Source organism: Rhinichthys klamathensis, unplaced genomic scaffold (genome assembly GCF_029890125.1).
Source record: "Rhinichthys klamathensis goyatoka isolate OS25496 unplaced genomic scaffold, OSU_Roscu_1.1 h1tg000068l_1, whole genome shotgun sequence".
Lineage (NCBI taxonomy): Eukaryota > Metazoa > Chordata > Actinopteri > Cypriniformes > Leuciscidae > Rhinichthys > Rhinichthys klamathensis.
In genome coordinates this window covers 2,543,973-2,571,529 of record NW_026606611.1, presented here as the reverse complement: position 1 = coordinate 2,571,529, position 27,557 = coordinate 2,543,973, and the positions used below count along the sequence as shown (strand labels likewise).

Sequence of the window (27,557 nt, the reverse complement as noted above, 5' to 3'; positions counted from 1 at the left end):
AAAAAAAAAAAAAGAAAAGATTGTTGATAACCAAACAGTTTTGGTTCCCATTGACTGTTTTTTGTCCATACAATGGTCAATGCCATCCGAAACTTTTTAGTTCAACATTCTTCAAAATATCTTCTTTTGTGTGTTACTGAAAAGAAAGAATGGCTTGGTTGAAAAAATGATGAATTTAATGAATTTAATTTTTTGGGTGGACTATCTCTGTCAAGGCCAATTCACTCTGCACCGACAGTGTGACATTTCATAACAGACAGTTGACAGCAGCCATTGATCTCCATAGTAGGAAAAAAGTCAACTGTGCGTCCGGTGTAAGGGTGAGTAAATGATGAAACGATTTTCATTTTCGGGCAAACTACCCCTTTAACAGTTTAGTTTACATTCTACATCCACCTGCATTCAACTGAACCTTTAGAATATCGGAATTAAAGCATCACAAACATTACATCATTCAGAATTTCACCTCCAGGAAACAATAACTTTCAATCGAGTCTCATTTTTTTCTTTAATTTGCCATTTTATTTGAAACGGATGCCGTGGAACTGTATACTTCCTCAGCCAAATAAGTTGACATTTGTATTTTTAGCAACCTATTATAAGTTAATGTCCAGGGTGACTGTGGGATTCTGCACAATGAAAAAGAAAAACATCCTGGAGGTCGAACAATGACCCTATAAATTAGGCAGCAAAACACATGTTGCTTTCTCTTACAGAGATACTAACTGCCTACAACTGTGACAGACTGATAAAGCTGAGAAAACAAAATTAAGAATGACATTTATTCACATAAACTTGAATTAAATATTAATATCAATAATCAAAGAAATTTTTCTTTTATGCTTAAGATATACTAGTCTTACTCAGAATGTGCAGTTTAAGTGCTGAAATTTGGCTCAGAATAGCTTCGTGTTGAACAGTGAACTGCTCTGAACCCAAAGGATATACTTTCTGAAATGACCTTCACCTCGCGCGAGCAGCTCTAACTGAGAGGCAAGGGCATTTGCATCATTACAGATCAATGCACACCAGTAAAAGCCTCTGAATGAAGTTATGCTAAGCTCCAGCGCCCATGAAATCATGCCTGAATCACTGCCTGACTGTGACAAAGGCCTCATTATATTTTCCAGACTGGTTCTAACATTCATAAATTCCTGGGGTAAAACTGTGGTTTTATTCTCACACATTATATCAGTAATGTGGTCATTTGCATAAAGTTTGACCTAATTTTGCCAAGGCCTATCCAACTATTAAAGAACCAAGCTAGAGTTTCTCTCTTTAGTATTACACAGACATCACATAAAGCATAAAACGAGTTCAAGGAGAACATGTCTTCATCCCACACAGAGGCCTCTCTGCCTTCATTCAATGGCACGAGTGTTTCTGTAGGAATTATGCACAGCACAACAATCAGATAAGAAAGATGACCGAGTTACTGTTTGAGGCAAACCAGAAAATGCTCTCACAAGTCACACGGTGACATTATTAGACAATTAAGCATATTTTCTCCAGAATTTGCATTCCAAAGACATTTTTGCACTGTAAAAAGTGATCAGTTGACTTAAAAACAGTTGACCGGTTGCCTTAAAATTATTAAGTAAATAATATTCATATCATTGAAAAAATAAAGTTATGTGAACTTGACAACTCCACATAACTTTTTTTTTTTAATTACGCATTAAGTTTATTTACGTAATAATTTAAGGCAATGGGAATCCTCACTTTTTAAAGTTGTTTTAAGTCAACTGATCACTTTTTACAGTGCAATAGTCAATAATGATTCACAATAGATTAAAAAATATTGTAATAAAAGTTGTTCCCTTCTTTTCAGCATTAACAAAGGGAAGTACAATTAGTACCATGACATAGGCCTACTTCACAATTTAATAATCATGTTCACACTAAAGTCATTTTGAATTAACTTTAAAGGTTTGTTTGTGTTTTTTTTTGCAGTAATAGTAATGATCATTTTTGAGGAATTATATATATATATATATTTTTTTTTATCATGAAATTATATTTTGAGTTAGGCTAAATATTTTTTGGTTACACTTTATTTTGATGGTCCCCTTAGACATTCTGTTGACTATATAAGTAACGTTGCACATGCATGTCTACTAACCCTCAGGGTATTAGTTGAGGATTACTAGAATGGGGTTAGGGCTAGTAAAGTAAGTTGACGTGCACTTGCAAAGTTACTTATAGTCAGTAGAATGTCTGTTGGAGGAGCATCACAATAAAGAGTTAGCAGATATTAAGCGGACAGTCTACTAACACTCTAATGAGAGTTTCTTGACATGTATGTGCAACATTACTTATAGTCAACAGAATGTCTAAAGGGGACCATCAAAATACAGTGTCTTTCAAATTTGGGGTAAAAAGACCTGAACATGTTCTTCACCCTTTCAGCTGTGTTAGTATCTTAAATTAATTTTCTTACTAACCTCATTAACAAATTTAATTATCAGTAGAGTGCACAGCTGCCACTGTATAATTACCAATTAAATTAATAACACGTATTAAACACACTAAAGTTACACAAGTCTATTTTTTGTGAGGTGTTGTCTTTCAAGTACGGATATTCCATTGTAACAACTTGCGATTAAGTGCAATGTTCTTTCTCTCTAATGAAATGAAAGCTCGGCCGACGTCTGTATTTCTCTTTCTGTCCAGCGACGTGGGGTTGAAATAGTTTACTCAGAGTGTTGAATCCTTTATGGAGGTCTGACGGGTTTTGATGATCCTTTAAATCATTTCGAGCATCCTGCCGCAGACAGCGAGGGTCTCCGAGCATCTTTCTGATTTCAGTTGACACATCTTGACTTAGATAATGGTAGGGTTTTTTCCCACTGTTATCCCGTATGTTAGTGCTGGCACCATATTCACACACCAGCAGTGAACACACACGTTCACGGCTGTGAATGGCGGCAATGTGGAGAGGTGTATACCCGTCATAAGACTTGGCATTAACATCGATCCCTGCACCACTCTGTCTTGAAAGATCAATGACTTTACACACCATTTCACCGTTTCCGCTTTTAGCAGCCCAATGCAGGATTGTGAATCCAGACATGAAATTCCTCTTCTCTGCCAGCTGAGGGTCTTGCAGCAGGAGGCTGTGGATTTGACGCCAGCCTCCTGTTGCTGATTTCACAAGCCACTGATGCTTCACTGATCCCAAAGGAATTCCATCCGAGTCTTTAGCCTCATTACCACCCGGTTTGGTGATTTTGCTACACCCTCGCAGTTGTGGCAAACCCTGTGCCTCCAGCTCCTTTCGTTTGACTCTCAGAGACCTGTATGGAAAACCTTCTCCAGCCACAATACAGCTCTGATACGCATTTGCCTTGACTTTAATGGTTCTCTCAGCTGTAGAAGGCGGTGGTTCGGCATCAGCTGTTTGTGTTTTGAGGTATGTTTTTCCCCTTTCGTCATTTTGCAACTCACATCGTGGATTTGGTGGAGATTTTATGGCCACAAGAGCGAAAACGGATCCTGTTTTGCCACTTCCAGCATCACTTGTCACACTGAGCACTCTTGCTGTCAAAGACTCAATTGCATCACAGTCAGGTATTTCAGCATCATTTCCACTTGTACTACTACTGCTATTACTCAAAGTTTGGATGGAGCAATGACAGTAATTGTTATTAATAATATCCACATTCTCTATTTCACTGGAATCAAGCGCGGGGTTACTACTAACGTTACATGGCGATATTAATTCAAATAAACTGTTATTCAGTGTATTTTTTTCACCTGTGAGTCCTTGGTACTTTTTCTTCACAGCCACGTACTTTACATCATCGACTTGTTTAACCACGGCGACGTTGTTGACCAGTCGTTTGAAAAGGTCTCTGTTTTGTTTCTTTTCCGCGGGGTCGCTGGAGTTTATAAGTCCTTTGAACTTGCTCACAAGCTCCGAGTTTTTCACTTTTCCCCCGTGCTCCAATAAAAAGGTTAAGATCATATCTTGAGTCAAAGCCATTTCCCTGCCGCTGTATTTTTTTAGTAGTTATTATGCAAGATGTTTCTTCAACAACAACAACCTGCTGTTTCCGGTTATCCTTCTCTTCTCCAAGACCAGCACACGAGCGCGCGATGAGTGAAGGATGCGGCGCGTGCACGGCGGAGGGTAGCAGAGTTCACGCGCATCTGCGTCTTACATGCGCAGGGAGGGAGAACATCGTTGTTTGCATGTCATCTTCTGTTTAGTTCATTTTTATCGCTCTGGTATCGTTTTCACAAGTAGTAGGTTTCAGTGGTGATATAAAAAAATCTCCATGTTTAGTGCTAAATTGGTAGGAAACTAAAATTCGAAATATTTGGGTTTATTTGTTTATTTTTCTAGCTATTAATTTTTAAGGCCGCTACATAATCAACATAAAATTGCTTCTAATTTAAAATGTAAAAAAAAAAAAAAAATACATGTAATTACCTTTGTAATCTACTGGAATCAAAAGCAGCACAAAATTTGGAGATTGATTTTCATTATGGACACTGGTTTTACAAAAATAAAAATGCTTGTAGGTCGGTTGATCTCCATAACAGACTGGCATACCTATTTAAGATATTTATGTTGAAAAGGTTAATATAACACCAATTTAAAAATAACACGCATAATTGTTTACTTTTTTTTTTAAAGTAGGACAATGTTAAATACAAACGACATTATAAAGTTGAATGTTGCTGTGAAACTTTCATATTGAGGATTGGAGGGAGACGGACCTGATACTAGCGTGTGATTTTCTCACTCAAACCACTGTCTGCTGCTGCTTCTGTTTTGATTGCTTTTGGGAAAAGCTGCACATGACTGTTGGTCTGTTTCCTTCGTGTAAAAAAAAAGCATATTAGCGAAAAAGAGGTTGTAAACTACAAGTAGTGTTTGCGCTTCGGAGAATGTTAAATTATTCCATTTGCAAAGTGTTTTCACAGCGGTGAGCAATGTAGCCAATCGCACACATGTTTGTTGATTTCTTGAACGCAATGGCCAATCACAGGTGTTTAGGTTAGAATCCACTCACCGCTCGAGTTTTCGTGCAGTGCTGAGTTTTGCCCCTTAATTTCACCCCCTTTTTATTAATATAAAAAAAAAAAAATTTAAACTAGTGATGCAAGAAAATATATATTTCTATCAATATTCATCATACATTTTATTTGAATGCATCATTAAATGAAATTTATAAGAACATATATTAGATTTATCATTATGAACTCCATTGAATTTAATTAAACTCACTTGAAACTCCAGACTGCTCAAATTTATGAAACCTAAACAAAACATTAAAATTATTATGAAATATTTGTAAAAAAAAAAAAAAAAAAAATTCTAAAGGTGCGGTAGCATTGGCGATGCTTTAAATTTTGTTGGCAGAAAGATGTCTCCTCAAATGTCTCACACAAAAGTCATATTCAAACCAAGTGAACATGAGCAATTTAGAAATACAAAATCAAAGTAAAGCCCAATATTAACATCTGATAATCATGTCAGTCAGAAATGACATGCATCTTCTCAGTTTCTGAGACAATTTTCATTCCTTGAATTGTTTGTTACACTCATCACAATAATGATGCTGATACGTGAACGAGTAATTTTTTTGTAGCTCATCGTTCTTCACTAATTTAAAAATAATGATGTTTGTTTTCTAATTCAACAAGTATACATTAGTCAGACCTAGACCAGTTGTACACATTTTGTCTTCATGTGTTTGTAGAGCAAAAGTTCACAGACCAAATAGTCTAAAAGAGGGTTTGAAAAAGAAAGTCAACATTTAACTTTGCAGGAAACTATTGATGAAAAAGGAGATTCGAGTTGTTTATCATAATTTTTTCACATGAACGTAAACGTTTATGCAAGTAAAATGAACACCAAATTACCATCTGGTTGACCTTATCTTAATTATTTTTTAAGTCCGTGGGAAAGTGCACATTTGTATCTAAATCAACAATCCTCTCACACTGGAAAAAAGGACTTGGATGAATGTTACCTAATTGAAAAGTGGCTGTTTATTTAAAGAATATGATGCAAAACTACAATAAGAATTGTCCAGGACCACATTTAGTGAAACAATCAACAGCATAAATTTCAGTATGTTTACACTGTCACTCCAACTTGGACACATTTTGCAAAAAACAAACAACAACTAATCATTACTTACTAATGAGTGCACTTGTTTCGTTTGAACACTGCATCACTTAAATTGACCTCCAATAATACAGTAACAAAGCTTCCACTGGATAACTTTTTCTATATTTTGGATAATTTTCTAAATATTTCAAAAGCTCAAAATGTCAGTAGCACCTCATTGCAGTACACGAGATCCAGGGGGCGGAGTTGGATCCAGATCTAAGGGGTGGGGTTAGAGATCAGGGGGTGGAGATGGGTAGGATTAGGGGTGGGGTTAGAGATCAGGGGGTGGAGATGGGTAGGATTAGGGGTGGGGTTAGGGATCAAGGGGCGGAGATGGGTAGTATTAGGGTTAGGGATCAGGGGGTGGAGATGGGTAGGATTAGGGTTAGGGTAGGAGGAGTTGGATCTGGATCTAACTCCTCCCCCTGGATTTTGTGTTCTGCAGTGAGGACCATCTCCAAAATGTTGAAGTCAGTAATCTATTTCAATAACCTGATTCAGGTTGTGCAGAGACGTTTCATGTGTATGTATCTGGTAAGGGCTTTAATGCACAAACGGCTGGATACAAACGTGCTCCGCTCATTAAATGTCAGTCTCGGTTCACACAGAGCACTGGGTTTTAAAATAAAGTGAAAAACAATACATTTAAAAGCTAAATTTGACAAGAGCAAGTGCACATTTAAATATAGCAAAGGCAGCTAAAGTGATACAAACAGTTTGCTAAACATTAAAAATGAATATGCTGAACATCTTACAGAGGCTTATAATGGTTTAGCATTTTCTTGGTTACTAATTTGTGGCCCCATCATTCCTGATTGTAACCGATCCCTCTGAGAAACAGGAATGCTGCTTTCTTTGGAATGTTCTGCATCTCAAAACTCAGTCAAGGATACTATGTGCAGCCAAAACGGCCTTAGAAAAGTAGAATTCATTTGTTCGCTTTTTAAAGAAATCTTCACATTCCTTCATGTCCGACATAAAAAAAAGTACATAAAATACTATAAATAAATGATGTAATAAATATCCCCTTAATCATTACCATAAAACACAATAAATCACTCTAAAATGGTCATTTCCACAAAAATAAAATGGACTTTAAACTTTGAAGCCAATCAGCGGTGTAGTTGATTTTGCTTATATGGATTGTCATCGTAAATTTGCCAGCGAGAACATCAAGCCCAATGTAAACAGAGACCGTCAGAAGGCCTCTACAATAGTGATGCAACTGGCCGGACAATCAAAGCTGCGCAGGCTGATCCATGCAGCATCACAGTGAGAGCACAACTGTGGTCATATTCTTGAGGAACCTCGAGAGGCCATTGAATTTGGGCTTTGACACAGATCCTGCTCGTCTACAGGCACTGAGGTAAAGCAAGGCCCCAGAGACACTCAAACCATCTCCTCCTCGCAGTGAGCGTCTCCCACCAGCAGAGAGTGCTTGTCGGGCTCGCTGAGGGCCATGCTGTTCATGGAGTGTTTGTCGGAGCGGAGCGAGTTGATGGAGGCCCGGCTGTAGTTGACGATGCGGTCGAGCAGGCTGAGTTTGGGTGAGGACCGACGCAGCTCTCCCATGCCGATGTGAACGCTGACATCCGATAGGCTGCCTTGCTTTCTCACCTCTCCCAGTCGTCTTTCCAGCTTCTCAGCAGTGGGTTTAGTGTAACTGCAGAAACAGGAAATGAGTGTCATATTATCTTAAAGAGGCCTTTTGTTACACCTTTTTACAAAGTCTTGATTTTGTTTTTGGGCTCTACTAGAATAAGTTTTACATGCTTGCATATTTAAAACGTTGTTTTCCACATTGTTGCAGCACCTCTCTTCCCAGTCTGTCAGTAACGCTCCGTTTAGTTTCTGTCTCTATGAAGCCTCTCCTTCAAAACAGCATAATGTGCTCTGGTTGGTCGGCTGGATTAGTGTGTTGTGATTGGTCAGCCGCTTCAAGCGTGTTTCAGAAAATGTCACTCCTCTTACCATAACCACGGGTTTTAACACTACTAACTCAACCAGGCCTCACCCCTTTATTTTGCATGTGCCTTGGGCTGGAACTATTCAAATGAGGAATATAGTGACGTGTTCGTTCCTGGAAGAAAACTCAAGACCACAATCGAGGCGTTTCAGGGAGTTCAGAAACAGTGCGCACTGATATAGAGAATAACTCCCTTTGGATTGACTGTTTTTTTTTGCAGACCCTTTTCGTGCTCAAACAGCAAGATTACACACTAGAGAAAGTTGAAAATCTAAAAAAGCATAATAGGTCCTCTCTAAAATACCTTCAAAATAAAAAAAAACTAAAATGCTGCTGATTAAAGCAAGACACCCCAGGTAAATTGGGTACAAAAAAAAAACAGACATCACCATACTTAACCAGTTGACTGATTACATTAAGAATCGCAAACATTGTTTGTATTACAAGTTTTCTGAAATTTTATGTTTTTGAATATGCAAATGAGGCATTATCTTAATAAATATGCACTAGTTTGCATACATTCCAGAACAGAAATCTGAACATTGAGTAAAGTCAGGTTAAAACTTTGTTTTATTCTTTTTACATACTAGAGTTAAAGGTTTTTACAGAGGGAATTTTGTATATCACTCCATATATCTAGAGCCTTCGGAATATAGATGGGAATAAAACTGTGAAGTTTGGTACAAGGGCAACCGAAGTTGAAAACACTGCATGTGAAAACAATATGCATTGTCATTGAACGCTATATGCGCACATAAAAAAATAAAAAAAGGAGAATGAAATAAACACTTAAGTGTATTTTGGATGTTTTCTTTCAGCTAGTCTAAAACAAGAAGTTATGAAAAGCAAATAGCACAAAATCTCAAAAATTGTGTGCATGTAAAAAAGTTTTTGCCTGTAGTGTCTTGCCTTAAAATTGCATCAACATAATCAGCCCAGTTAGTAATGTTTAAAACATGTTACAAAATTAAATAAAACTAGTTTACAGTCTGGTGTTAATATCTGAGAGGTTTACCATTTTAGTAGAAGTGAGGACAGCACTACAGACACTGATGAGGCAGCCATAGCAGCAGAGCCCATCCAGGGCTGCAGCACCAGACCCACAGGCATAAACACACCTGCAAACAACAGCAACTCAGTCAATAATACACACTTAGACACCTGCTATTAAGATGCGTTTTGGTTAAACGGGTGTAACAGGTACAGGTGTAAACGGGGTCTAAAACGTTTTGAGCTCGTCCACTTTTAAACACTTTAAGAGATAGTCGAAAACGCATTGCTTTCGTAGAGTAAACGCTCATGTGGTCGAATGTGTTCGAACAGCCACAAAAGACCGTCTGCTTTCCTCCTACTGACCTGATGCGTAAACATTATGGGAAGTGCGCTAGACAGACGGGAGCGAAAGACCCAAGTTTGGGTTTGGGAGACATTCCTGATTTCTAACACACACTTACAGCGTTCGGTGGAGTCTTGCGGCTGTCAGACCAGAAACATAAGCTGATGCTCTATGTATATTTTTCCGCCGTCTCCAGGCGCGTTCTTATGTAAATTGTGCAAGCTTATTTTGTCCATTAGATACAAAAAGTCCATACATTTACCCGCCCATAGACCTTCACCGCGAAGAACATTCAGGACATTTTTCAAAGGCTTTTCCTTTTTTGTGAGACCTACTTAGTATGTTTGATTAACTATTATCTAACATAATATTTACCTACAATGAAAAGTAGCTAGTTTTAAACACATCGAATGTCTACAAACTAACACTTGTACAATATTGTTCACTGCAGGAAAATTAAACATGCCCCAAATTGTGCTAACTTGGGTTGGGGGGTGGTGGGTTAAATCTCAGCTATGCTACTGTTCAAAAAGTTTGTGGTCAGTAAAATTGTATTTTATTTTTAAAGAAAGGAATTAATACTTTTATTCGCAAGAAAATTTGATCAAAGGTGACAGTATAGGCATACAGTATAATGTTACAAAAGATTTCTATTTCAAATAATTCTATTCATCAAAGAATCGTTTCCACACACGATGCAAAAGCAGCAGCACAAGTGTTTTCCACATTGATGATAATAATCAGAAATGCTTCTTGAGCATCAAATCATCATATTAGAATGATTTCTGAAGGATCATGTGACACTGAAGAATGATGCTGAATATTCAGCTTTGATCACAGGAATAAATTACATTTAAAAACAAAATTCAAATAGAAAACATTTATAATAATATTTCACATATTACTGTTTTTACTGTATTTTTTTATCAAATAAATACAGACTTGGTGAGCAGAAGATAATTCTTTTAAAATCTTACCGACCCCAAACTTTTGAACAGTAGCGTAAAACAAAAATAGCTTATTTAATCGTTTAATTTAGTTCAACACAATCAACATTTTCTGAAGATTAACAGAAAATGCTAAAACAAAATTCTCACACCATTTGCTGACTTGATTTATGAGCGTCTCAGGCCCTATTTTGTAACCTATTTGAGGAAAGTGCCAACAATACCGAAATACTTGTTTTATCTAGTAGTCTTGTTTGGTTTAGTTGCTCTTACCTGCAGCAATGGGAATCCCCACAAGATTGTAGATTAGTGCAAATACAAAGTTGATTCTGATTCGTTTTACAGTCTTCTTAGAAAGGTCGATACTCGCAACGACATCAAGAAGATCATTCTGTTTAAAAACAAAGATTTGCCAAAATGAATCACAAAGCTTTCAGTTGAATGCACACAAATCCAGGGCCAACCAAGATGTTATGCTCATCTGAGCAATATAGGTAACAAACAATATAATGTTAACACTTTACAATAAGGTTCATTAGTAAACATTAGTTAAAGGAGAACTCCGGCGCAAAATGAACCTTTGGTCTAATTACACATTGTTACCTAGTCAACCGTTATCTGAGATTTGTTTTCATGATTATCGAATGTAAATAGTTTTATCTCTAAAAACAGTTTAGCCTATAAAGCTAGTATAACGCTAGTATATTGGGCATAGTGTAATGACAAATAAAAATCGCTTGTTAATACCACTAACATAACAAGGCTGAAAATAGACCCACACTAGCACGGTAGCATAATGAGGGTCCCTACCTTCAAACCGAAGCGTTGAGAACTTTGTCAGTGTCCAGACAGTTTAATAAGAAGATATTTTAAACATACAGTCAACTTCGCGTATACAGGCAGAAGCCATCTTTGAAATACAGTCTTTACCAGTCGATCTACGAACGCCGATCCAAGTGCGCTGGTGAGATGTAAACGAGCTATAAGTTGTGATAAGGTGAGCGCGGATGGCCCGGGGCCAGTAAAAGAGTATGTCGGGCTAGTTGATTGGCCAGTCACTGGCCCGCGCGGGCCAGTGACTGGCCACCAGCAAAACAAACAGCAAACGTCATATATACAGTGGCGCGAAGAGTGTCAATGTTACTTCAGGTTATTTATAACGTGTTAAAATGTCAAAGAACTATGAGGCTGATACGAGAAAGAGGACATTCCTAGTAGGGCTGGGCGGTAAATCGAGTTTGTAGGCTACAGTATATCGATTTTTTTTAAACGATATGGAATGAGGCAATACCGTTTCGATACAGTAGTTTGATACGAGCACATCTGAAAAATAGCGGAGTACGCAGTGTGAGCTCCTGCAGTGAAAGAACATAGTACAATTTGTCCTAAACATGACACAAGCTTACTGGTAAGATATAGTTAACAAGTTTAAAGTAGCTTTAAAGTATGCTCTGACAGATAGGCTAACGTTACTGTTGCTGACTGAGAGATAAAAACTTGCACTGTTTAATGCGTTTGAGACGTGGTGCTTTCCTCAGTGCTTAACTTACATTTCACAGGTATATTCTCCATCTGTAAATGTTAGAAAGTCAAACAAATATGTCCATTTCACTGTCAGGAGAGGACGAGCTTCTGCAAGTGAATCTCCGCTAATATTCAAGCTCCCGTGAATGAGCGCCGCCGCGAGCACGCGCGCCAAACAGACGAGCACAATAGAAGAGTAGCGCAATAATTCTGACTAAAAGATACATATTGCTAAAATATTTGTTGTTGGAGACAATAAATGTGCCATATGTGGAATTTTAAACCTACAAGTATGTTTTTATGAAAGTGAGCATTAGGCTATAATGGGGTAATCAAATGCAGGCTAATATAATTAGTTTGTGCTTTTGTTTTTATTTTCATTTTTAGTTTAGCCTTTAGTCATTTTAAAAACAAAAGCATTATTTTTGCTTTTAGATTGTAATTTTACAATGTTAGAATGTAATATGATTTTAACAACCTTTTTGCACATAATATATTGCATAGCCTACATTACATTCCCTATATTTGTTTCCATATCCTTCAATATCAATATTGTTTGGATATCATTGAGCAGGATGTGAAATATTGTTTTTTTAAAATAAATACAGATTTTCTTTATCCAAATAGAAAAACGTAGAAAGTACCGAGATATATATCGTATATAGCCATTTAACCAAAAAATACCAAGATTTGATTTTTTTTGGCCATATCGCCCAGTCCTAATTCCTAGTGTCATGGAAAACACAGTACACCTGGGTGGAGAAAGGCGATGAGGGCATGTACTGTTTCGTTTGGCGGAAATTTCCAACAAAAGCTGATCAAAATGCATAACCGGCCTGCCGACGGGCTATCTAAAGTGTAATCAAATTCCCCCCTAAACTTCTGCCTAGCCCCCCTAAAAATGTGTGATTAAGTGTAAGCTACACAAATTTGTGTTCGCTTCAGTCTTGTTATAATCAGATTTACCGCGTTCTTCATTTTTTCTTCATTGACAGTTTAGGTCATAAATGTTAAACGAATGACAAAAATAATCAGGCAAACTAATATACTTTTGTCTAATTTCACCATTTTGAAGTGACAATAGGCCTATGTAATATTACTCATCACTCATGTAATGTAATAATTAGTTTACTGTCATTGTGAGGGGACAAGAAAAATTAATCCTAATGTATACAATAAATACAGTTTAATGGAAAAGTGCTTTTCCTTCTATTTCTTTCAGGGCCAGTAAAAATATAGAAGGGGCCAGTAAAACTCTGAACTACTGGCCCTGGGGGCCAGTGGGGATTTTTTTTTATGTTGAGCCCTGTTTTATTACATGAGCAATTCCTGTATTTGTTAATCACAAAAAAAAAGCTGTTCATTGTTTGTTCATGTAAATGTTGAAATTAACATTAACAAAGATGAATAAATGCTGTATAAGTGCAGTTCATTATTAGTTCATGTAACTAATGCAGTTAACTAATGAAACTTATTGTAAAGTGTTATCAATGTAATGTTATAAAAATTTTTTTAACATGTTAATGTCAACATCTAATCAGGCCATTACAGTGTCCATACCCTGATAAGCACCACGTCGGCAGCCTCAATAGCAACATCTGTGCCCGTGCCAATTGCAATGCCAACGTCTGCCATGGCCAGTGCGGGGGAGTCATTCACTCCGTCGCCCACCATGGCCACGCGTTTTCCCGCCTGCTGGAGCTGCTTCACTTTCGCCACCTTGTGAGATGGCAAGACCTCCGCAAACACCTTCTTGATGCCCACCTGTAACAAAGAAAACAGCACAAGCTCAGCTGCTAAAATTCACTGCTGCATGTGGACAATTATTATTCAAGGGAATATGAAAGTGTCCTTTACTTGGGCAGCGATAGCTCGAGCGGTTTTGCTGTTGTCCCCAGTCATCAGCACGACCTCCAGCCCCATTGCTGTAAGTGTGCGGACAGCCAGCTCAGCCTCAGGCTTCACGGTGTCCGCTATGGCCACCATGGCACAAAGCTCATCTGAGAATAAAACAGAACAGCACACATCCTCAAAATAAACACAAAGCACTATTTGACGGTTACTTTTACTTGTTTATTATGTAGTTATATTCAGTTATTCATTTATGCAAGTAATTAACCTCCATTCCAATTTAAAAACCACATTAAATGGCGTAACAAACGTTTGTTTCTCTTGTGTTGACATTTACTGTTGTAAATGGAAGGCATAAAACAACTAACAGCCTTTAAAGCAACACTATGGAACTTATCAACCTTCATAATATATTTCCAAGACCCTTGTGATGGTACATCGACTTACAATAGGTTAAATGACACGTCTGCCATAGCCTGACGTGGTCTGTATCGCTTTTACTCGCACTATGTAACTTCGGGTTTCGGGTAGTAACCCGAGCACAAAAAGAACTACAAAACTCGACTGCTTTACGGCATACGTCACTTCCCCCACCACTTCCTCAAATTGTCTCTGGCTATTGCAGACATCCCAAGTCTATAGCGTCTCCCTGATGCCCGCAAATTAGTTCAAATCTGCCGGAATCTAGAGCGCGCATGCGAGACATAACATACTGCGCGCATAACATACATAGCGCGAGCACGGCAGAGAGGGAGAGAGCGAGAGACCTTGCGAGTGTGCCTCACGAAAGCTAGTCAACCCCCCCCCCAAATTTATTTGATGCCCCCCCAAATTGAATTATGATATCATTTACAAACTAATATCAGTTTAATTTAATTCACATTTCAGTGAGAAATAATAAAAATATATGTCTACAAACTGCCCATTAGCTGAAAATATAATAAAGCCAACATAAAACCACAGTGTGGCGCTGTGAGGAAACCCCCCTGCCGCCCCCCCAATCACGCACGTTAAGGTTAATACATGAATGAAATCTCTTTCAGTTGGCGTGAGATTCCTGGCTGCATTCAAAACAAAGCAAACAGATGAAAACGCTCCAAAATTGGACATTAGAAAATGGTTCAAAACCACAGTTTCTCCTTCCACGTCGATTAACGATAAAGATAACTACATGATGCTTTTTAATAGTAGGCTACTGTAAACGCTTATGTTAGAGCAAAGCAGAATAAAGATGTGAGATAGCAGTTAAACTATATCCTGTCAGTGAGAGACGGTGTGCATATTCGTTAGCTTTGTTTATAATAAAGCTGTGGTCAGAGTCGGTCTTGCCATTTTTTTGTATAGGCAACCCTTATTTAATCAAATTTCTTAAGAGTTGCACGTCTTGCAACAATGTGTAATGGTTTATGTGTTTATTGTATGGGTTGCATCACTTCATGGTAATAGCTAACAGAAAAGGCAGTAGCAATAATAAATATAGGATATCTGATATCCGAAAAAAAGTCCCCATACCTAGTGCCCACCCATTGAAAATAAATGCCCCCCTGCTGAGCGCAGTCTGAAGCCGGCTCTGGCCATTGTTGATTCCAAAGCCGGTGCTGGATAAACAGCGACCATGTGCGTGCGTGCGCGTGCCACCGTAGGCTGCGGTAGGCTAAATTATTTACGACAGCAATTCCGCTTCCAACCTGTAGGGCGACCGCTGAGGAAAAGTTCATCGGTGTTGCTTTAAATTAGGTCACAGCCTATGAAAACTACAGCATGTGCCTGTTCCAGGGACAAAAATAACCCGGTCTCACTCACTGTCCACAGCCACCAGCACTGCAGTGCGTCCTCTCTTCTCATGCTCCATCATGGCTTCATCAACATCCGCTCGCACCTGCAGCGCGTTCCTCCTCATCCACTCTCTGTTCCCGATCAGCACCGTGTACGAGGACGTCTGTACTACAGCTGAAACAGACAAAATACCTTTACCAGACCATTCAAAGCCAAGCATTACACTCTTGTAATTAAACTCTATATATGTCCGTTTGAAGCTTGAAAGCTTCAGTCCACATCCCATGTCATACAACATCATACAGGTTTGGGTTAGTAACACGATGGTGAGTAAATGACATTTTTTTATTTTTGGGTGAACAATTCCTTTAAAGTGCCCCTATTATGCTTTTTCAGATATTAGCTTCCATGTATTGTGTTATATAGCTGTAGAGTAGGCTCTCAGAAAGGAGGGGTTTAGAGAGACTGAATCCTTTATCCAACCGTTTCAGACACTGTGAGAAAAGTGGTGCTGCCTGCAATGTATATTATAAGAAATTTTTTTGATCTTGGATGAATGTAAAACTATTGTAGGAGACCTCCTAAACAAAATTGGGAACCTGTTAAATAGCATAGTAGGGGCTCTCACAAGCTGACAAAGCTTTCTGCTTCATTTGTAGATCTTGTAGAAGCTGTCATGTAGGGATGGTCATTTCTGGGGGGTTTTCCTGAAGACAACTGACGTTCATTAACTGTTAATCTAAAATATTATGTTAAATTAGAATTACCGTAAATTAAATTAGAATGAATAAGTGTCTGTGACCCATTATAGATATCAAAATTTATTTCACAAGGGATTCGTTTTCACATGCGCAAATATCAGCATGAACAACGGAACATGAGGATTCCCACATCGTCACATCACACACCTGCAGCGCTTCTGTGTGAACGGTGAAAAACAAAATATATATTTAATAAATTATATATAAAAGGAATAAATAGACCTATATGTGAAATATATTTCACTTAAATATTTAATAGATTAACAAAATGAAAGAAAACTTAGTAGACAAGTAGTATATGCCGAGTTTCGGTTCATTTTTGTGACGCGCTCCACAAACAAGTTCACGGAAAGGAAACTGAGGCGTCAGAAAGTCCTGTTTGTGTTCTTTATTTTAGAAAAAGCACAATGTTTTGTTTTTATTGTGTGTACACAAATAAACCCTTTACTGTTTTGAAAGATGTCTCACGCCCGTTTCACACATACTCCGTTTGCAGTGCGTATTTTTTTTCGTACCCATGTTAACAGGTTAGAGCTTTCACACCGCACGCGGATGCAGTCCGTCGATCCGTTCCAGTTGCGGTGCGTATACAGCAGTGCAGAGATCTTTTCCGTACCGAGTCTATTTTTGCTGTGCTGCAAACGCTGAATTAAAGTGACAGCGCACGGTTTGTGGTCAAAATGAACACAGATTGACCTGAAAATGTAATTTCATCATAAATGAATTTAATTCAATACAATGTAGTAATCTCACCATAAATGTATTTAATTAAATTCTAGGCCTACTTTTCATCTTTTTACTTTAAGACCGGGGTTTTAAGCAAGGAAAACGACAATTTACCTCAACAAGGACATAATGAACGACACTCGTCTCATTCGTGGAGGTGGAAAAACAAGTTCTTTGTGACATGCAAGATTTATTGTATTAAAATTTAAATGCAAAAGAAAAGGCAGGAGAGTCGGCTGTTTTTTTGTCAATTTTAAGTTTTAATTTCAAATGTTTGCGATTTTAATATAAGTACATGGTTAAATATTTGACCACTTGCATAAGCAACTTAATATATATAGAAGTAATGCATGGAATTATAGGCCTATGTTGTTTAATTTGTGTTTAAATGTGCATACGTCCATTCAAGTTTGTATATGTGTACTGTACAAAGAGAATCGCAATGCTGACAAAACTTTTTTTTTAATAAAAGTTGCTGCATAACTTCTGGATTTGAAATAAAAATAGTGAGTATGTGTTTGTGGTACAGCCGCGGATCAGTTACGCACTGCAAACGCAGCATATGTGAAAGCACTATAGCGCATATTACGCACTGCACACGGAGTATGTGTGAAACGGGCGTTACTCTTATCTGCATAACCATAAATGTCTGAGTATTTTAAGTTGTTTCCAGTTATAAGGAAATGCGCGCACGCGCACACACAACATGTCAGTTCTAGCATTGCTAACTTGACATGGCAGCCTGTTCATTATCAAAATAAAATACAGTCCAAACATATAAAAAATGACACTGCTCAATTTTAATAGTTCGCTGTACAATCTGGTGTTCGGCGTGACCACCGGCTCACCGTGGTGTTTGCCGAGAACATTTCTGCGCGTGTGAAGGATGATGTTTCACGGGGATATTGGGATGTGAGTGAAGTTCAAAGCCTAGTTTGCGTAATAAATAATAGTTTAGCATCCAAATACATTGCGAATGTAGAAACATTTGAATTCGCGCCAAATGAGTGAGGTTGTCTACGTGAGCCCAATGCCGGTTTCTGTTTCAGTTGCGCTTTAAATTCATTCGTTTTGGCTTGCCAGTAAGTATATCTACTTCAATTTTCCATTCTTGCTGTTACTATTAATTTTAGAGGATTTGCTGTGGAGTGAGGGGAACTAAAATAGCTTATAGCTATGTTTATAGTGTTTGTATACATTTCGCTTTATTTACCGGTGTTTTACATTATTGCTGAATGTAATAATAAAATGCGACTTATCTGCTTTTTTTCTCTTAAAAATGCAATTTTATATGTGTAGCATATTTTTGATCCATGCAGCAAATGTTTTAAAATGTCTTGAAAAGTTACTTGCATTACTTTTTAAACCCTTGAACTGATTCTTACTGTCGTTTGATGGTTAACCAGTTAATTATGAGCATCCCTACTGTCATGTGACACTCACCGAGTGGCTGTGGGTCCATGATGAGCGGGTGTTCATCGCTGTGGGCTCTGGTATCGCTGATCTGAATCAGGACAGCATTACGCTGGTTCTCCTCACTGTCACTGTCCTCTCTCTTCAGCAAGTTCTCTGTGTTGCTGACCAGACACCTGATCCCACAACCTGGCACAGCTTGAAAATCTGTACAGGTGCCAAGCGACTCCGTACCCAAGTCCTGAACACGGAAGAGCCATTGTGAATTCAAATGTCAAATAAAGACTCGTGCAATTCAGAGGAGCATTTGAGCATCAATACGAGAACCGTTTATACTCAATGTAATTACCCCAAAACAAGCTGTTAGGCTACCGAACAATAAGGCACTGAGAGCAGGTGTTTGGGGTTGGTAACATTTTTAAATGTTTTTGAAGGAAGTCTCTTCTGCACACCAAAATGTCATATTATTACAATTTAAAAGAACTGTTTTTTTGTTTTGTTTTTTGAATATATTGTCAAATGTAATTTATTCCTGTGATCAAAGCTGAATTTTCAGCACCATTACTCTAGTCTTCAGTGTGACATGATCCTTCAGAAATCATTATAATATGATGATTTGCTGCTCAAGAAACATTATTATTATCAATGTTGAAAACAGATGTGCTGCTTCATATTTTTGTGAAAACTGTGATACATTTTTTTCAGTTTTTTTTAAATAGAAATATCAAAAGAACAGCATTTATTTGAAATAGAAATATCTCGTAACATGTCTTTACTGTCACTTTTGATCAATTTAATGCATTCTTGCTGAAAAAAAGTATTAATTTCTTAAAGCATTAATTTCTCTTACTGACTGACCTTTTCAAGGATAGTCTAAATCGGTTTGCATATATAACTTCTTCACTTTTTTATATTTATAAACTTACAATATATATAAACTTTTGGTATGTTTCACATCTAATGCAGACACACTTCGGTAATGACAATTATGGCTTAAAAATGAACTGTAATATTTAAATAAAAAGCTTATTTAAAGCCGCACAAAGAAAATATTTTAACATTAACAGTAAGGTTCATGTCATTTGACAACAGTTTGAAAATTAAAATTATCTTTGTCATAGTTTTACATACATAGCTATATGATTTTCTTAAAAAATGTTTTAAAAAAGCATTCATGGCTTTTCTGTTTTCGTAAATGATGCTGTACGACTATTGTAAGTAAAGAAACAACACACCAGTAAGTCAAACGGACCTGTTTGCAATATTTGGTGATGGCAGAACCCAGCGGATGTTCACTGTTATTCTCAGCGGTGCCAATGATCGCCAACAGCCTGGAGTGTGGCATCCGATTCCCTTCTGCCAGCATCTTCACCTGGACCACTTTGGGAGCTCCATATGTAATGGTGCCGGTTTTATCAAACACCACAGACTGAATCTAAAAGCGCAGACAGATTTTTAAAAAATGATTTTTTCCGCAACTACTTTAGCTACACAACAACATTAAAATCTCTAGCCTGGAGCATCTCTGACCTTGTGTGCCATCTCTAACGGCTCTCCTCCCTTGATGAGGATCCCATTCTGGGCTCCCACCCCCGTTCCCACCATTACCGCTGTGGGGGTGGCGAGACCCAGCGAGCAGGGGCAGGCGATGCACAGGACAGTGATGGAGGCCTGGAAGGCAAAGCGGATGACGGCCTCTGCCTCTGAGATGCTCTTATCATAACCCTGCAGAGAGAGACATTCACCATTTCAATGTGTTCAAAGAGAAAGTATAAACCCGGCCTAGTTTAAAATGACCTGAACCCTCCAGTATGACTATTTTAAAAGGGACACATCACGTAAAACAGGATTTTTCTTGCTCTACTGAAATAAAAAAAAGTTGGTTACACTCTGTTTTAAGGTGTCATTGTTACGGTGTAATTATATATTTAAGTACTGAGTAAAATTAAGCAACTACATGTTCTTACTATAGGGTTAGGGTAGGATTAGGTTGGTTGAGGGTTAGTTGCATGTAATTATGCTAAATTTGCTGTTATTACTATGGTAAGTACATGTAAGACATGTAAAATAAAGTGTTACCAAATAGTTCAACGTACCATGTAAACACACTCTAATATTCACAAAACAAAGCTTATTGAAACCTAAAGAAACCTTGGCTTACATTATAAGTGGACTTCAGAGAAAAAATGTAATTAAAAATTAAAATGACGACATTCAGGAAAGGATTTGAGGAACCATAGAAGAACACGAATGTACAGAGACGGGCTTCACTCACAGGGAAATACTTTTCCACGAGTGGAAAGTTCACAAAGCCGATCAGAATCCAGACTACGAGAGTCAGGAAGGAGACCCCAACGATGAACGGGACAAAGTAGCCGCTGATCTTATCTGCAAACTGCTGGATGGGAGCCTGATTGGAAAGTTTAAAAAAGGTTATATAGGCCAAAGCTGATGCAGTATACTGGATTAAAAAAAAAACACACTAACAGTCAAATGTCAATGAATTTGTTTCTCTTGATATTAAACACATTCATGAGAGCATCATAACGTAGGCGTTTGTGTTGACAGCAGATGTTGTAACGTGAATGCACGTTGGAGATTAATATTTTTTAAATAAAGTGGTAAATTATGTGTTTTTTTTGTGCAAACAAAGCACTCGTGTTGAGGTTACAATTTCGGTTAAACCACTGGAGTCACATGGATTACTTAATAATGTATTTAACACCTTTCTGGGGTTTGAAAGTGGTAGTTGCGTAGCTGTCAATGGAGGGACAGAAATCTCCATTTTTTTATTAAAAATATCTTCATTTGTGTTCAGAAGATGAACGAATGTCTTATAGGTTTGGAACGATATGAGGGTAAATAATTAATGACAGAATTTTCATTTTTGGGTGAACTAACCCTTTAAAACTTATGCTAAAATGTTTGAAATTAGTTTTGTACCAAAAAAAAAGTTTTGAATTGTGTAACAGTTTGGTTACTAATAATAATATTTATACTTCCATCTGTGATATTTCATATTTTTGACTGCATTATTGTTACATTTTTTCCACAATAATAGTAAAGTATGTCCAAACTTTAGACTGGCTGTGTATACCGGAAAATAGGGATTAGCACAAAATTAATACATACACTACAGTAAAAGTTTGGCAAGATTTTAAAATAATTTTGAAAGACTTATCTTCTCACCAAGGCTGCGTTTATTGATAAAAAAATAATATTTCGAAATATCATTATAATTAAACTGTTCTATTTGAATATATTGTCAAATGTAATTTATTCCTGATGGCAAAACTGAATTTTCAGCATCATTGGGCCATCAAGGGCCGTTCACGTAGCGTCTAAAAACACACAGAAAACACCAGTTGCGACGGCATCGCTCTCTATTATGAGCACGCTTGTCATGCATCTACAAATTAAAATAACAAATTTGAGTATGCAAAAGATGTGACGAGAACTCCAGTCTTCAGTGTCATATGATCCTTCAGAAATCATTCTAATATGCTGATTTCCTGTTCAAGAAACATTTCTTATTATTAACAATGTTACAATTTTGCTGAACTTAACTATTATTGTATATTTTTCTCTTCCTTTTTTTAAATCACCAAACTGTTTTTATTATTAGACATTTCATTTATTTGTATTGATTATTATTAAATATGTATTTAAAGGGGTGATGAACTGAGAAATCCAATTTTCCTTGAGCTTTTGACATCTAAGAGGTCATCATATTATAAGAATATCCTGTAAGTTTCAGAACTGAAAACGTCCTTGTTAGTCCAATAAAAGCTTTTATTGACACCAGGCTCAGCAAACGACTCGTTTTTCAAAGTGGGGAACTATGACGACAAAGAGGATAAAACACCACCCCCGCAGAAGAAGATCAACGCCTACTTCAACATGGCCGGTTTAGCCCCGCCCACCGATTCGCGCATTACACGTTAAACTCATTATAATATGCAAAACTGTTATCCACTCACAGCAGTGGGCGTTTACTTCCAAGTCTTCAATGCGAGACGCCCAAAAAAACCGAGCGTTTTTGAGCTAGGCTCAAAACTAGGGTAGAAAATAGCCTATTACTTATTCATTTTGATGTTTTTGAATGTAAAAACCAAGCGAACGTCATAAGTTGACCTCAGACAACAATATAAAAAAAATTAAAAAGCCAGTTCATGACCCCTTTAATGTTTTTATTATCCTGATACTGTCATTAACTTACAAATACATTTTTTATAATAATACATAATTAGAACTACTATCTCAGGACAGACAGACAGACATATAGATAGATAATATAAAGGAACAAAAATAAGACGCATTGATCTGTGATAATCTGAGGAATCAGAAGCTGTTATCATCATCAAAAGACATGATATGAGAGCATAAGCCGAGCTGACGGACGCACCTTTGAAGTCTGTGCTTCCTCCACCAGTTTGACGATCTGAGAGAGGGTGGTGTCGGTGCCCACATGAGTGGCTTTGATCAGCAGAGAGCCGTTCTGATTGATAGAGCCTGCGATAACGGTGCTCCCCGGCTTCTTAGTGACAGGCATGGCTTCACCTACACAAGACACACATCATTAGACCACCACAGTGCAGTGACTGCACAAATTGGAAAATGAAGGGAAGAAACATTACACTGAAATATCTGGATTGCTTGGGCATTGCTATGTGGTTACTTACTGGCCCAAGTCAAAAGAGCAAACCATCATATGCAAATCTGATCATTAGACCTGATCAAGGCTTGACTCGCTCAAAACTATGGGAATTTAATTATCCACTGAGATGTCTGAGAGCACACTGAAAATCAGGGATTTAAAATGTATTGAATACCGGAAAAACAAAGCATTCAAAATAACGTTGACGTAAATTGAGTAAAAAACATTTAGAGTTAGTTCACTCAAAAATTTAATTTTTATCATCATTTACTTAGCCGCATGTCATTCCAAACCCATAAGACTTTCATTCATCTAGCAAACCTCATTGGTTCTTGCGGAAGCTCAAACATGCTGCGTGACGCGATAATAAATCTCATTGGTTACCGCAAGTCAAGCAAGCATGTCTGAACTTCCGTTTACCAAATTTGAATGAAATTTGTTCATACTATAAAGTGATAGTGTTTCTTCAGAAGACTAGGATTAAACCATTCATTCATATTGATTTATTTTACAAACTCTTTATGCGTGAAGCATCAGGGTTTTGGGCGAATAGACTTTCAATGGTGGGACAGAAATCTCTCAAGATTTCATTAAAAAATATCTTCAATTATGTTCTAAAGATAAACGAAAGTCTTACGGGTTTAGAACGAAGTGAGGGTGAGTAATTAATGACAGAATTTCAATTTTTAGGTGAACTATCCCTTTAAGGTTCTACACATTATTTCTTCAAATAAGCAAATTTTTGACATTACGCTATTTTGTTAGCCTGGTTAAAACCAGAGCATTCTCAGTTGTAACTGAGTTATGGTCTGGCAAAGCGTCATAGACAAATCATTTCCAGAGGGGCGTCACCAACGGACGTCGCGGATAGACCTAAAACCAATCAGAGCGGTGAAGGAGATGACGTATGCAGAGCGGTGGAGAAACATCCCCCCCGAGTGTTGTTCTTTGCTCGGTTTTTAACAAAAAGGAAACGTTCAAATCGCTTAAAACAGACGCGATAGCTGATTCGAACGAGTGATGTTCGACAGCGGCATCCATCTTTGTAATGTAGGCTACAAAATCTGCTTCAAAATCCCAGCGCTGTCGTCATCGTGTACAGCCCGCCCCAACGCTTCTGATTGGTGCCGCGATTTCGACGGATTGGAAATGGGCTTCAATGAGCTCTTTGCCAGACTAACTTTCAGAGCAAATCTAAATTTGCCGGAAGTTGTCTGGGTTTTCCCAGGCTAGTATTTTGTAGAAAAAGGCAGATGTTCTTGCCTCCATTGTTCCAAAAATCTTGCACTTCCTTTTCAAATCATACTAGATAAAATGAACATCGAATTTTCTAATGCCAGTGCTCTAGAGATGTTCTCATTAAAGTAGAAAGGCAACATACACATACATTTTCACATTCAACAAATAATTCTCATTAAAATCATTATGCTGCTGATATCATTTAGAGTGAAAAACTTCACAAAATGCAAAAGAGATTTATTTTTACTAGAGGCCCCAGACTTTTGGACGTCACTGTATGTGGAAAACACAACAATTATCCTGCCTCCTTTGTTTGTACTTATATGTAAGGAGAAAATTGTCCTGTCGAACCCGTAATGAGAGACTCGTCTGCCATGGAGTGTCCTTCAATTACTCGGCCATCCACTGGAAACTTCCCTCCAGGCACAACCTTCACAACATCTCCTCTCTGCACCAGCTCAACATCCACCTGCTCCTCACTGAGAGAGAGAGAGAGAGAGAGAGAGAGAGATAACACAAGGTCATATGTGGAAGAAAGTCAGCTGTAATTTCTGTTGAAAGGAAATTCAAACTACACAACACAGGAGTCCCACAAACCTTAACATAGACATATCATCATTCAGAGTAACAACAGTGGCCTCTGTCGCCTGTAAAGACATCAGCTTGGACAGAGCCTCAGAAGTCTTACTCTGCGATTAAAGACAAAACCACATCAACATTAGTGCAGAACAATGTAGGAAATTAAAGTGCCCCATTATGCCATTTAGAAGGTTCCTAATTTTGTTTGGGAGGTCTCCCACAATAGGTTTACTTCCATCCAAGATCAAAAAACACTTTAATTTTCTCAAAATATACATTGATTGCAGCGCCACATCTTTTCTCAGTGTCTAAAACTGTTCGATAAAGGATTTAATCTCTCTGAACCACTTCTTTTCAGGAGCCTACTCTGCTCTGATTGGTCAGACGGCCCAAACAGCATCTTCTCGACATGTCGACAACACAAACTAAACTCTTCCAGGCCTCGGGCTTCAACTACAGTGTTTGAGGGTTAAAATAGACATTGTTTGTAGGCAGCCAATGAAGACCAAAGGCTGGCATTATGTAAATTTGTTACAAACCTACAGTTTCAAGCAGGAAGTTAGACTGGAATTCCTGGCAACTTGTTTCAGGTAATTTAGAATCGGTTCTTTCTTTTGGGAGACAATAACTCCACTTATCCACTTTGAGGTTTGAAACTTTGCAGACTTTTTACATTCACAGACTACATGAAATGTAATATCCAAAAGGCATAATAGGGGCACTTTAAGAGATAATATTACAAGCAGGTAGATGAATAACTTGTGTAGCTGGAAATGCTAGTTCACCTTTGCTATTTGCTCCAGCCACCTGCCAAGCGAGATGAAAACGAACAGCATGGGTGGAGTATCGAAGAAGGTGATGGGGTTCACCTTTGCCCTCTCTATCATGGCAACCAGAAGAATCACCAAAGAGTATGTGAACGCGATCGTTGTTGCCAGTACAATCAGCACATCCATATTGGCCGTCCGGTGCTTGACAGCTTTGTAGGCTTGACAGTAAAAATACCGCCCACCGATAAACTGCAGAGAGAAAAAACAGATACGGAGATCTACCATTCAGTACATAAAGTATTTGCATATTTAAGGTAGACAAAGAACTTAAATATAGAAAGTGAGACATTTTCCTCTCACAGCACATTGATAAAAGTCAAACTGGCAGTTAACCAACCTGCACAGGGACACAAAAGAGAAATGAGATCAGGTTCATGATGGAGAGGCCTGGCAGAAGCTGTTTCTCCAGGAACATGGCGGAGTGGTACTTCTCTCTGTCCTCGGCTGTGATGTTATGGTGGTGGGACATTTCCATCATGTGATCCATGATCATCATATAGATCATCATGCCCATAACAGGCACACAGAAAAACAAACTGATGAGAAACGATCTTTTCCACCTAGGAGAAAACAGCAAAGCCAACTTATGCATACAGGTCAAAAGAAAGACATTAGTCGTGTTACTTCGAGGTAATGGACATTAAGGAAACAACAACAAAAAAAACTCAAAGCAGCAAAGAAGGTCATGTTGAAATTCCATAATTCTTATTTTAGGTAATCCTGTTTTAAAGTGCCCCCTATATGCTTTTTCAGATATTACCTTTCATGAAGTGTGTTATTATGTAGCTGTTTGTGAATATAAAAGGTCTGCAAAGTTTCAAAGATCAAAGAGTTATTGTCTCCCAAAAGAAAGAACCGATTCTAAACTGTCTCTGACAACAAACTGTCAGTAATGGCGCTTTTCCATTACCAGTACCAGCTCGACTCGACTCGACTCGCCTTGGCTCGCCTCGACTCGGCTAGCTTTTCGCTCCGTTTTCAATCCGACCAATCAGAGCAGAGTAGGGTCTCGGGAAGGAGGGGTTTACATCATTTATCGAACCGTTTCAGACACTGTGAGAAACGAGGTAATGCTGCAATGTATATTATGATAAAATTAAAGTGCTTTTTGACCTGGGATGCATGTAAACTTCTTGTAGGGCACCTCCAAAATAAAATTAGGAACCTTTAAAATAGCATAATAGGGGCTCTTTAAAAACAGATTAATTCCAGAAACGTGTTCCTCTTATTCCCTTATTTACTTACTGTTGGATCTCCCGGCTGTGATCCAAGTGACTTCCAGGACGATCTTTCTTCACTAGAGAGGCTGTAAATCCCATGTTCTGTTCATCAAAAATAGGGAAGTTCATGTAAGAACACGCTACAAAACAGATTTCATAGTTCCCTACAACATTATTTATAGCTCTGTTCCTGAACATAATAAACGGACACTGAACTTGTGTGACTGATTCAGAACGGCAACTCAAAACAGTGCTCCTTACGTAAAAATTATCACAGATTCCAGTGGAGTTTTTGTTAGCAAACTGCTAAACTAAAATGCTGTCTATGTAGGCAGCTCACTAGGTTTTGGAACAAAGCTTAACATACATCTGAACATATTTATTCACATGAAAAAGAATGTGAATTCACCTCGATCCATCGGATTACATCCCGAGGGCCGGTCACTTCTGGGTCATATTGGATGTGGGCTTTATTAGTTGCCAGGGCAACTGAGGCATAAAGGATGCCCTTATGCTTCATCAAGTTAGACTCGATTTTGTGAACACAGGAGGCGCATGTCATCCCTCTGACCTATTGAAAAGAGACACACTTGTCCACAAACTTT

At 38.0% G+C, this 27,557-nt stretch overlaps 2 protein-coding genes across 2 annotated transcripts in view; both read right to left on the bottom strand.

Annotated features, from left to right (window-relative positions):
• Nucleotides 1-2,602: 2,602 nt before the first annotated feature.
• On the bottom strand, nt 2,603-4,157 carry sowahab (sosondowah ankyrin repeat domain family member Ab). Its single transcript, XM_056250416.1, has one exon. The coding sequence runs from the start codon at nt 3,983-3,985 to the stop codon at nt 2,603-2,605; it is 1,383 nt and encodes a 460-aa protein (XP_056106391.1). The 5' UTR covers nt 3,986-4,157.
• A 2,921-nt stretch (nt 4,158-7,078) lies between these two features.
• atp7a (ATPase copper transporting alpha) overlaps nt 7,079-27,557 on the bottom strand; it is a 30,923-nt gene continuing 10,444 nt past the window's right edge. The window contains exons 7-23 of the mRNA XM_056250282.1: nt 27,362-27,523; nt 26,978-27,054; nt 26,070-26,292; nt 25,688-25,921; nt 24,921-25,012; nt 24,675-24,802; nt 22,833-22,987; nt 20,703-20,837; nt 19,958-20,152; nt 19,680-19,862; nt 18,458-18,668; nt 15,555-15,701; nt 13,758-13,900; nt 13,461-13,664; nt 10,650-10,767; nt 9,109-9,211; nt 7,079-7,790 (exon numbers count right to left, since the gene is read on the bottom strand). Of these exons, the coding sequence (XP_056106257.1) occupies nt 7,517-7,790; nt 9,109-9,211; nt 10,650-10,767; nt 13,461-13,664; nt 13,758-13,900; nt 15,555-15,701; nt 18,458-18,668; nt 19,680-19,862; nt 19,958-20,152; nt 20,703-20,837; nt 22,833-22,987; nt 24,675-24,802; nt 24,921-25,012; nt 25,688-25,921; nt 26,070-26,292; nt 26,978-27,054; nt 27,362-27,523 (2,784 nt within the window). The 3' untranslated portion in view covers nt 7,079-7,516. The remainder of the gene's footprint in view (nt 7,791-9,108; nt 9,212-10,649; nt 10,768-13,460; nt 13,665-13,757; nt 13,901-15,554; nt 15,702-18,457; nt 18,669-19,679; nt 19,863-19,957; nt 20,153-20,702; nt 20,838-22,832; nt 22,988-24,674; nt 24,803-24,920; nt 25,013-25,687; nt 25,922-26,069; nt 26,293-26,977; nt 27,055-27,361; nt 27,524-27,557) is intronic.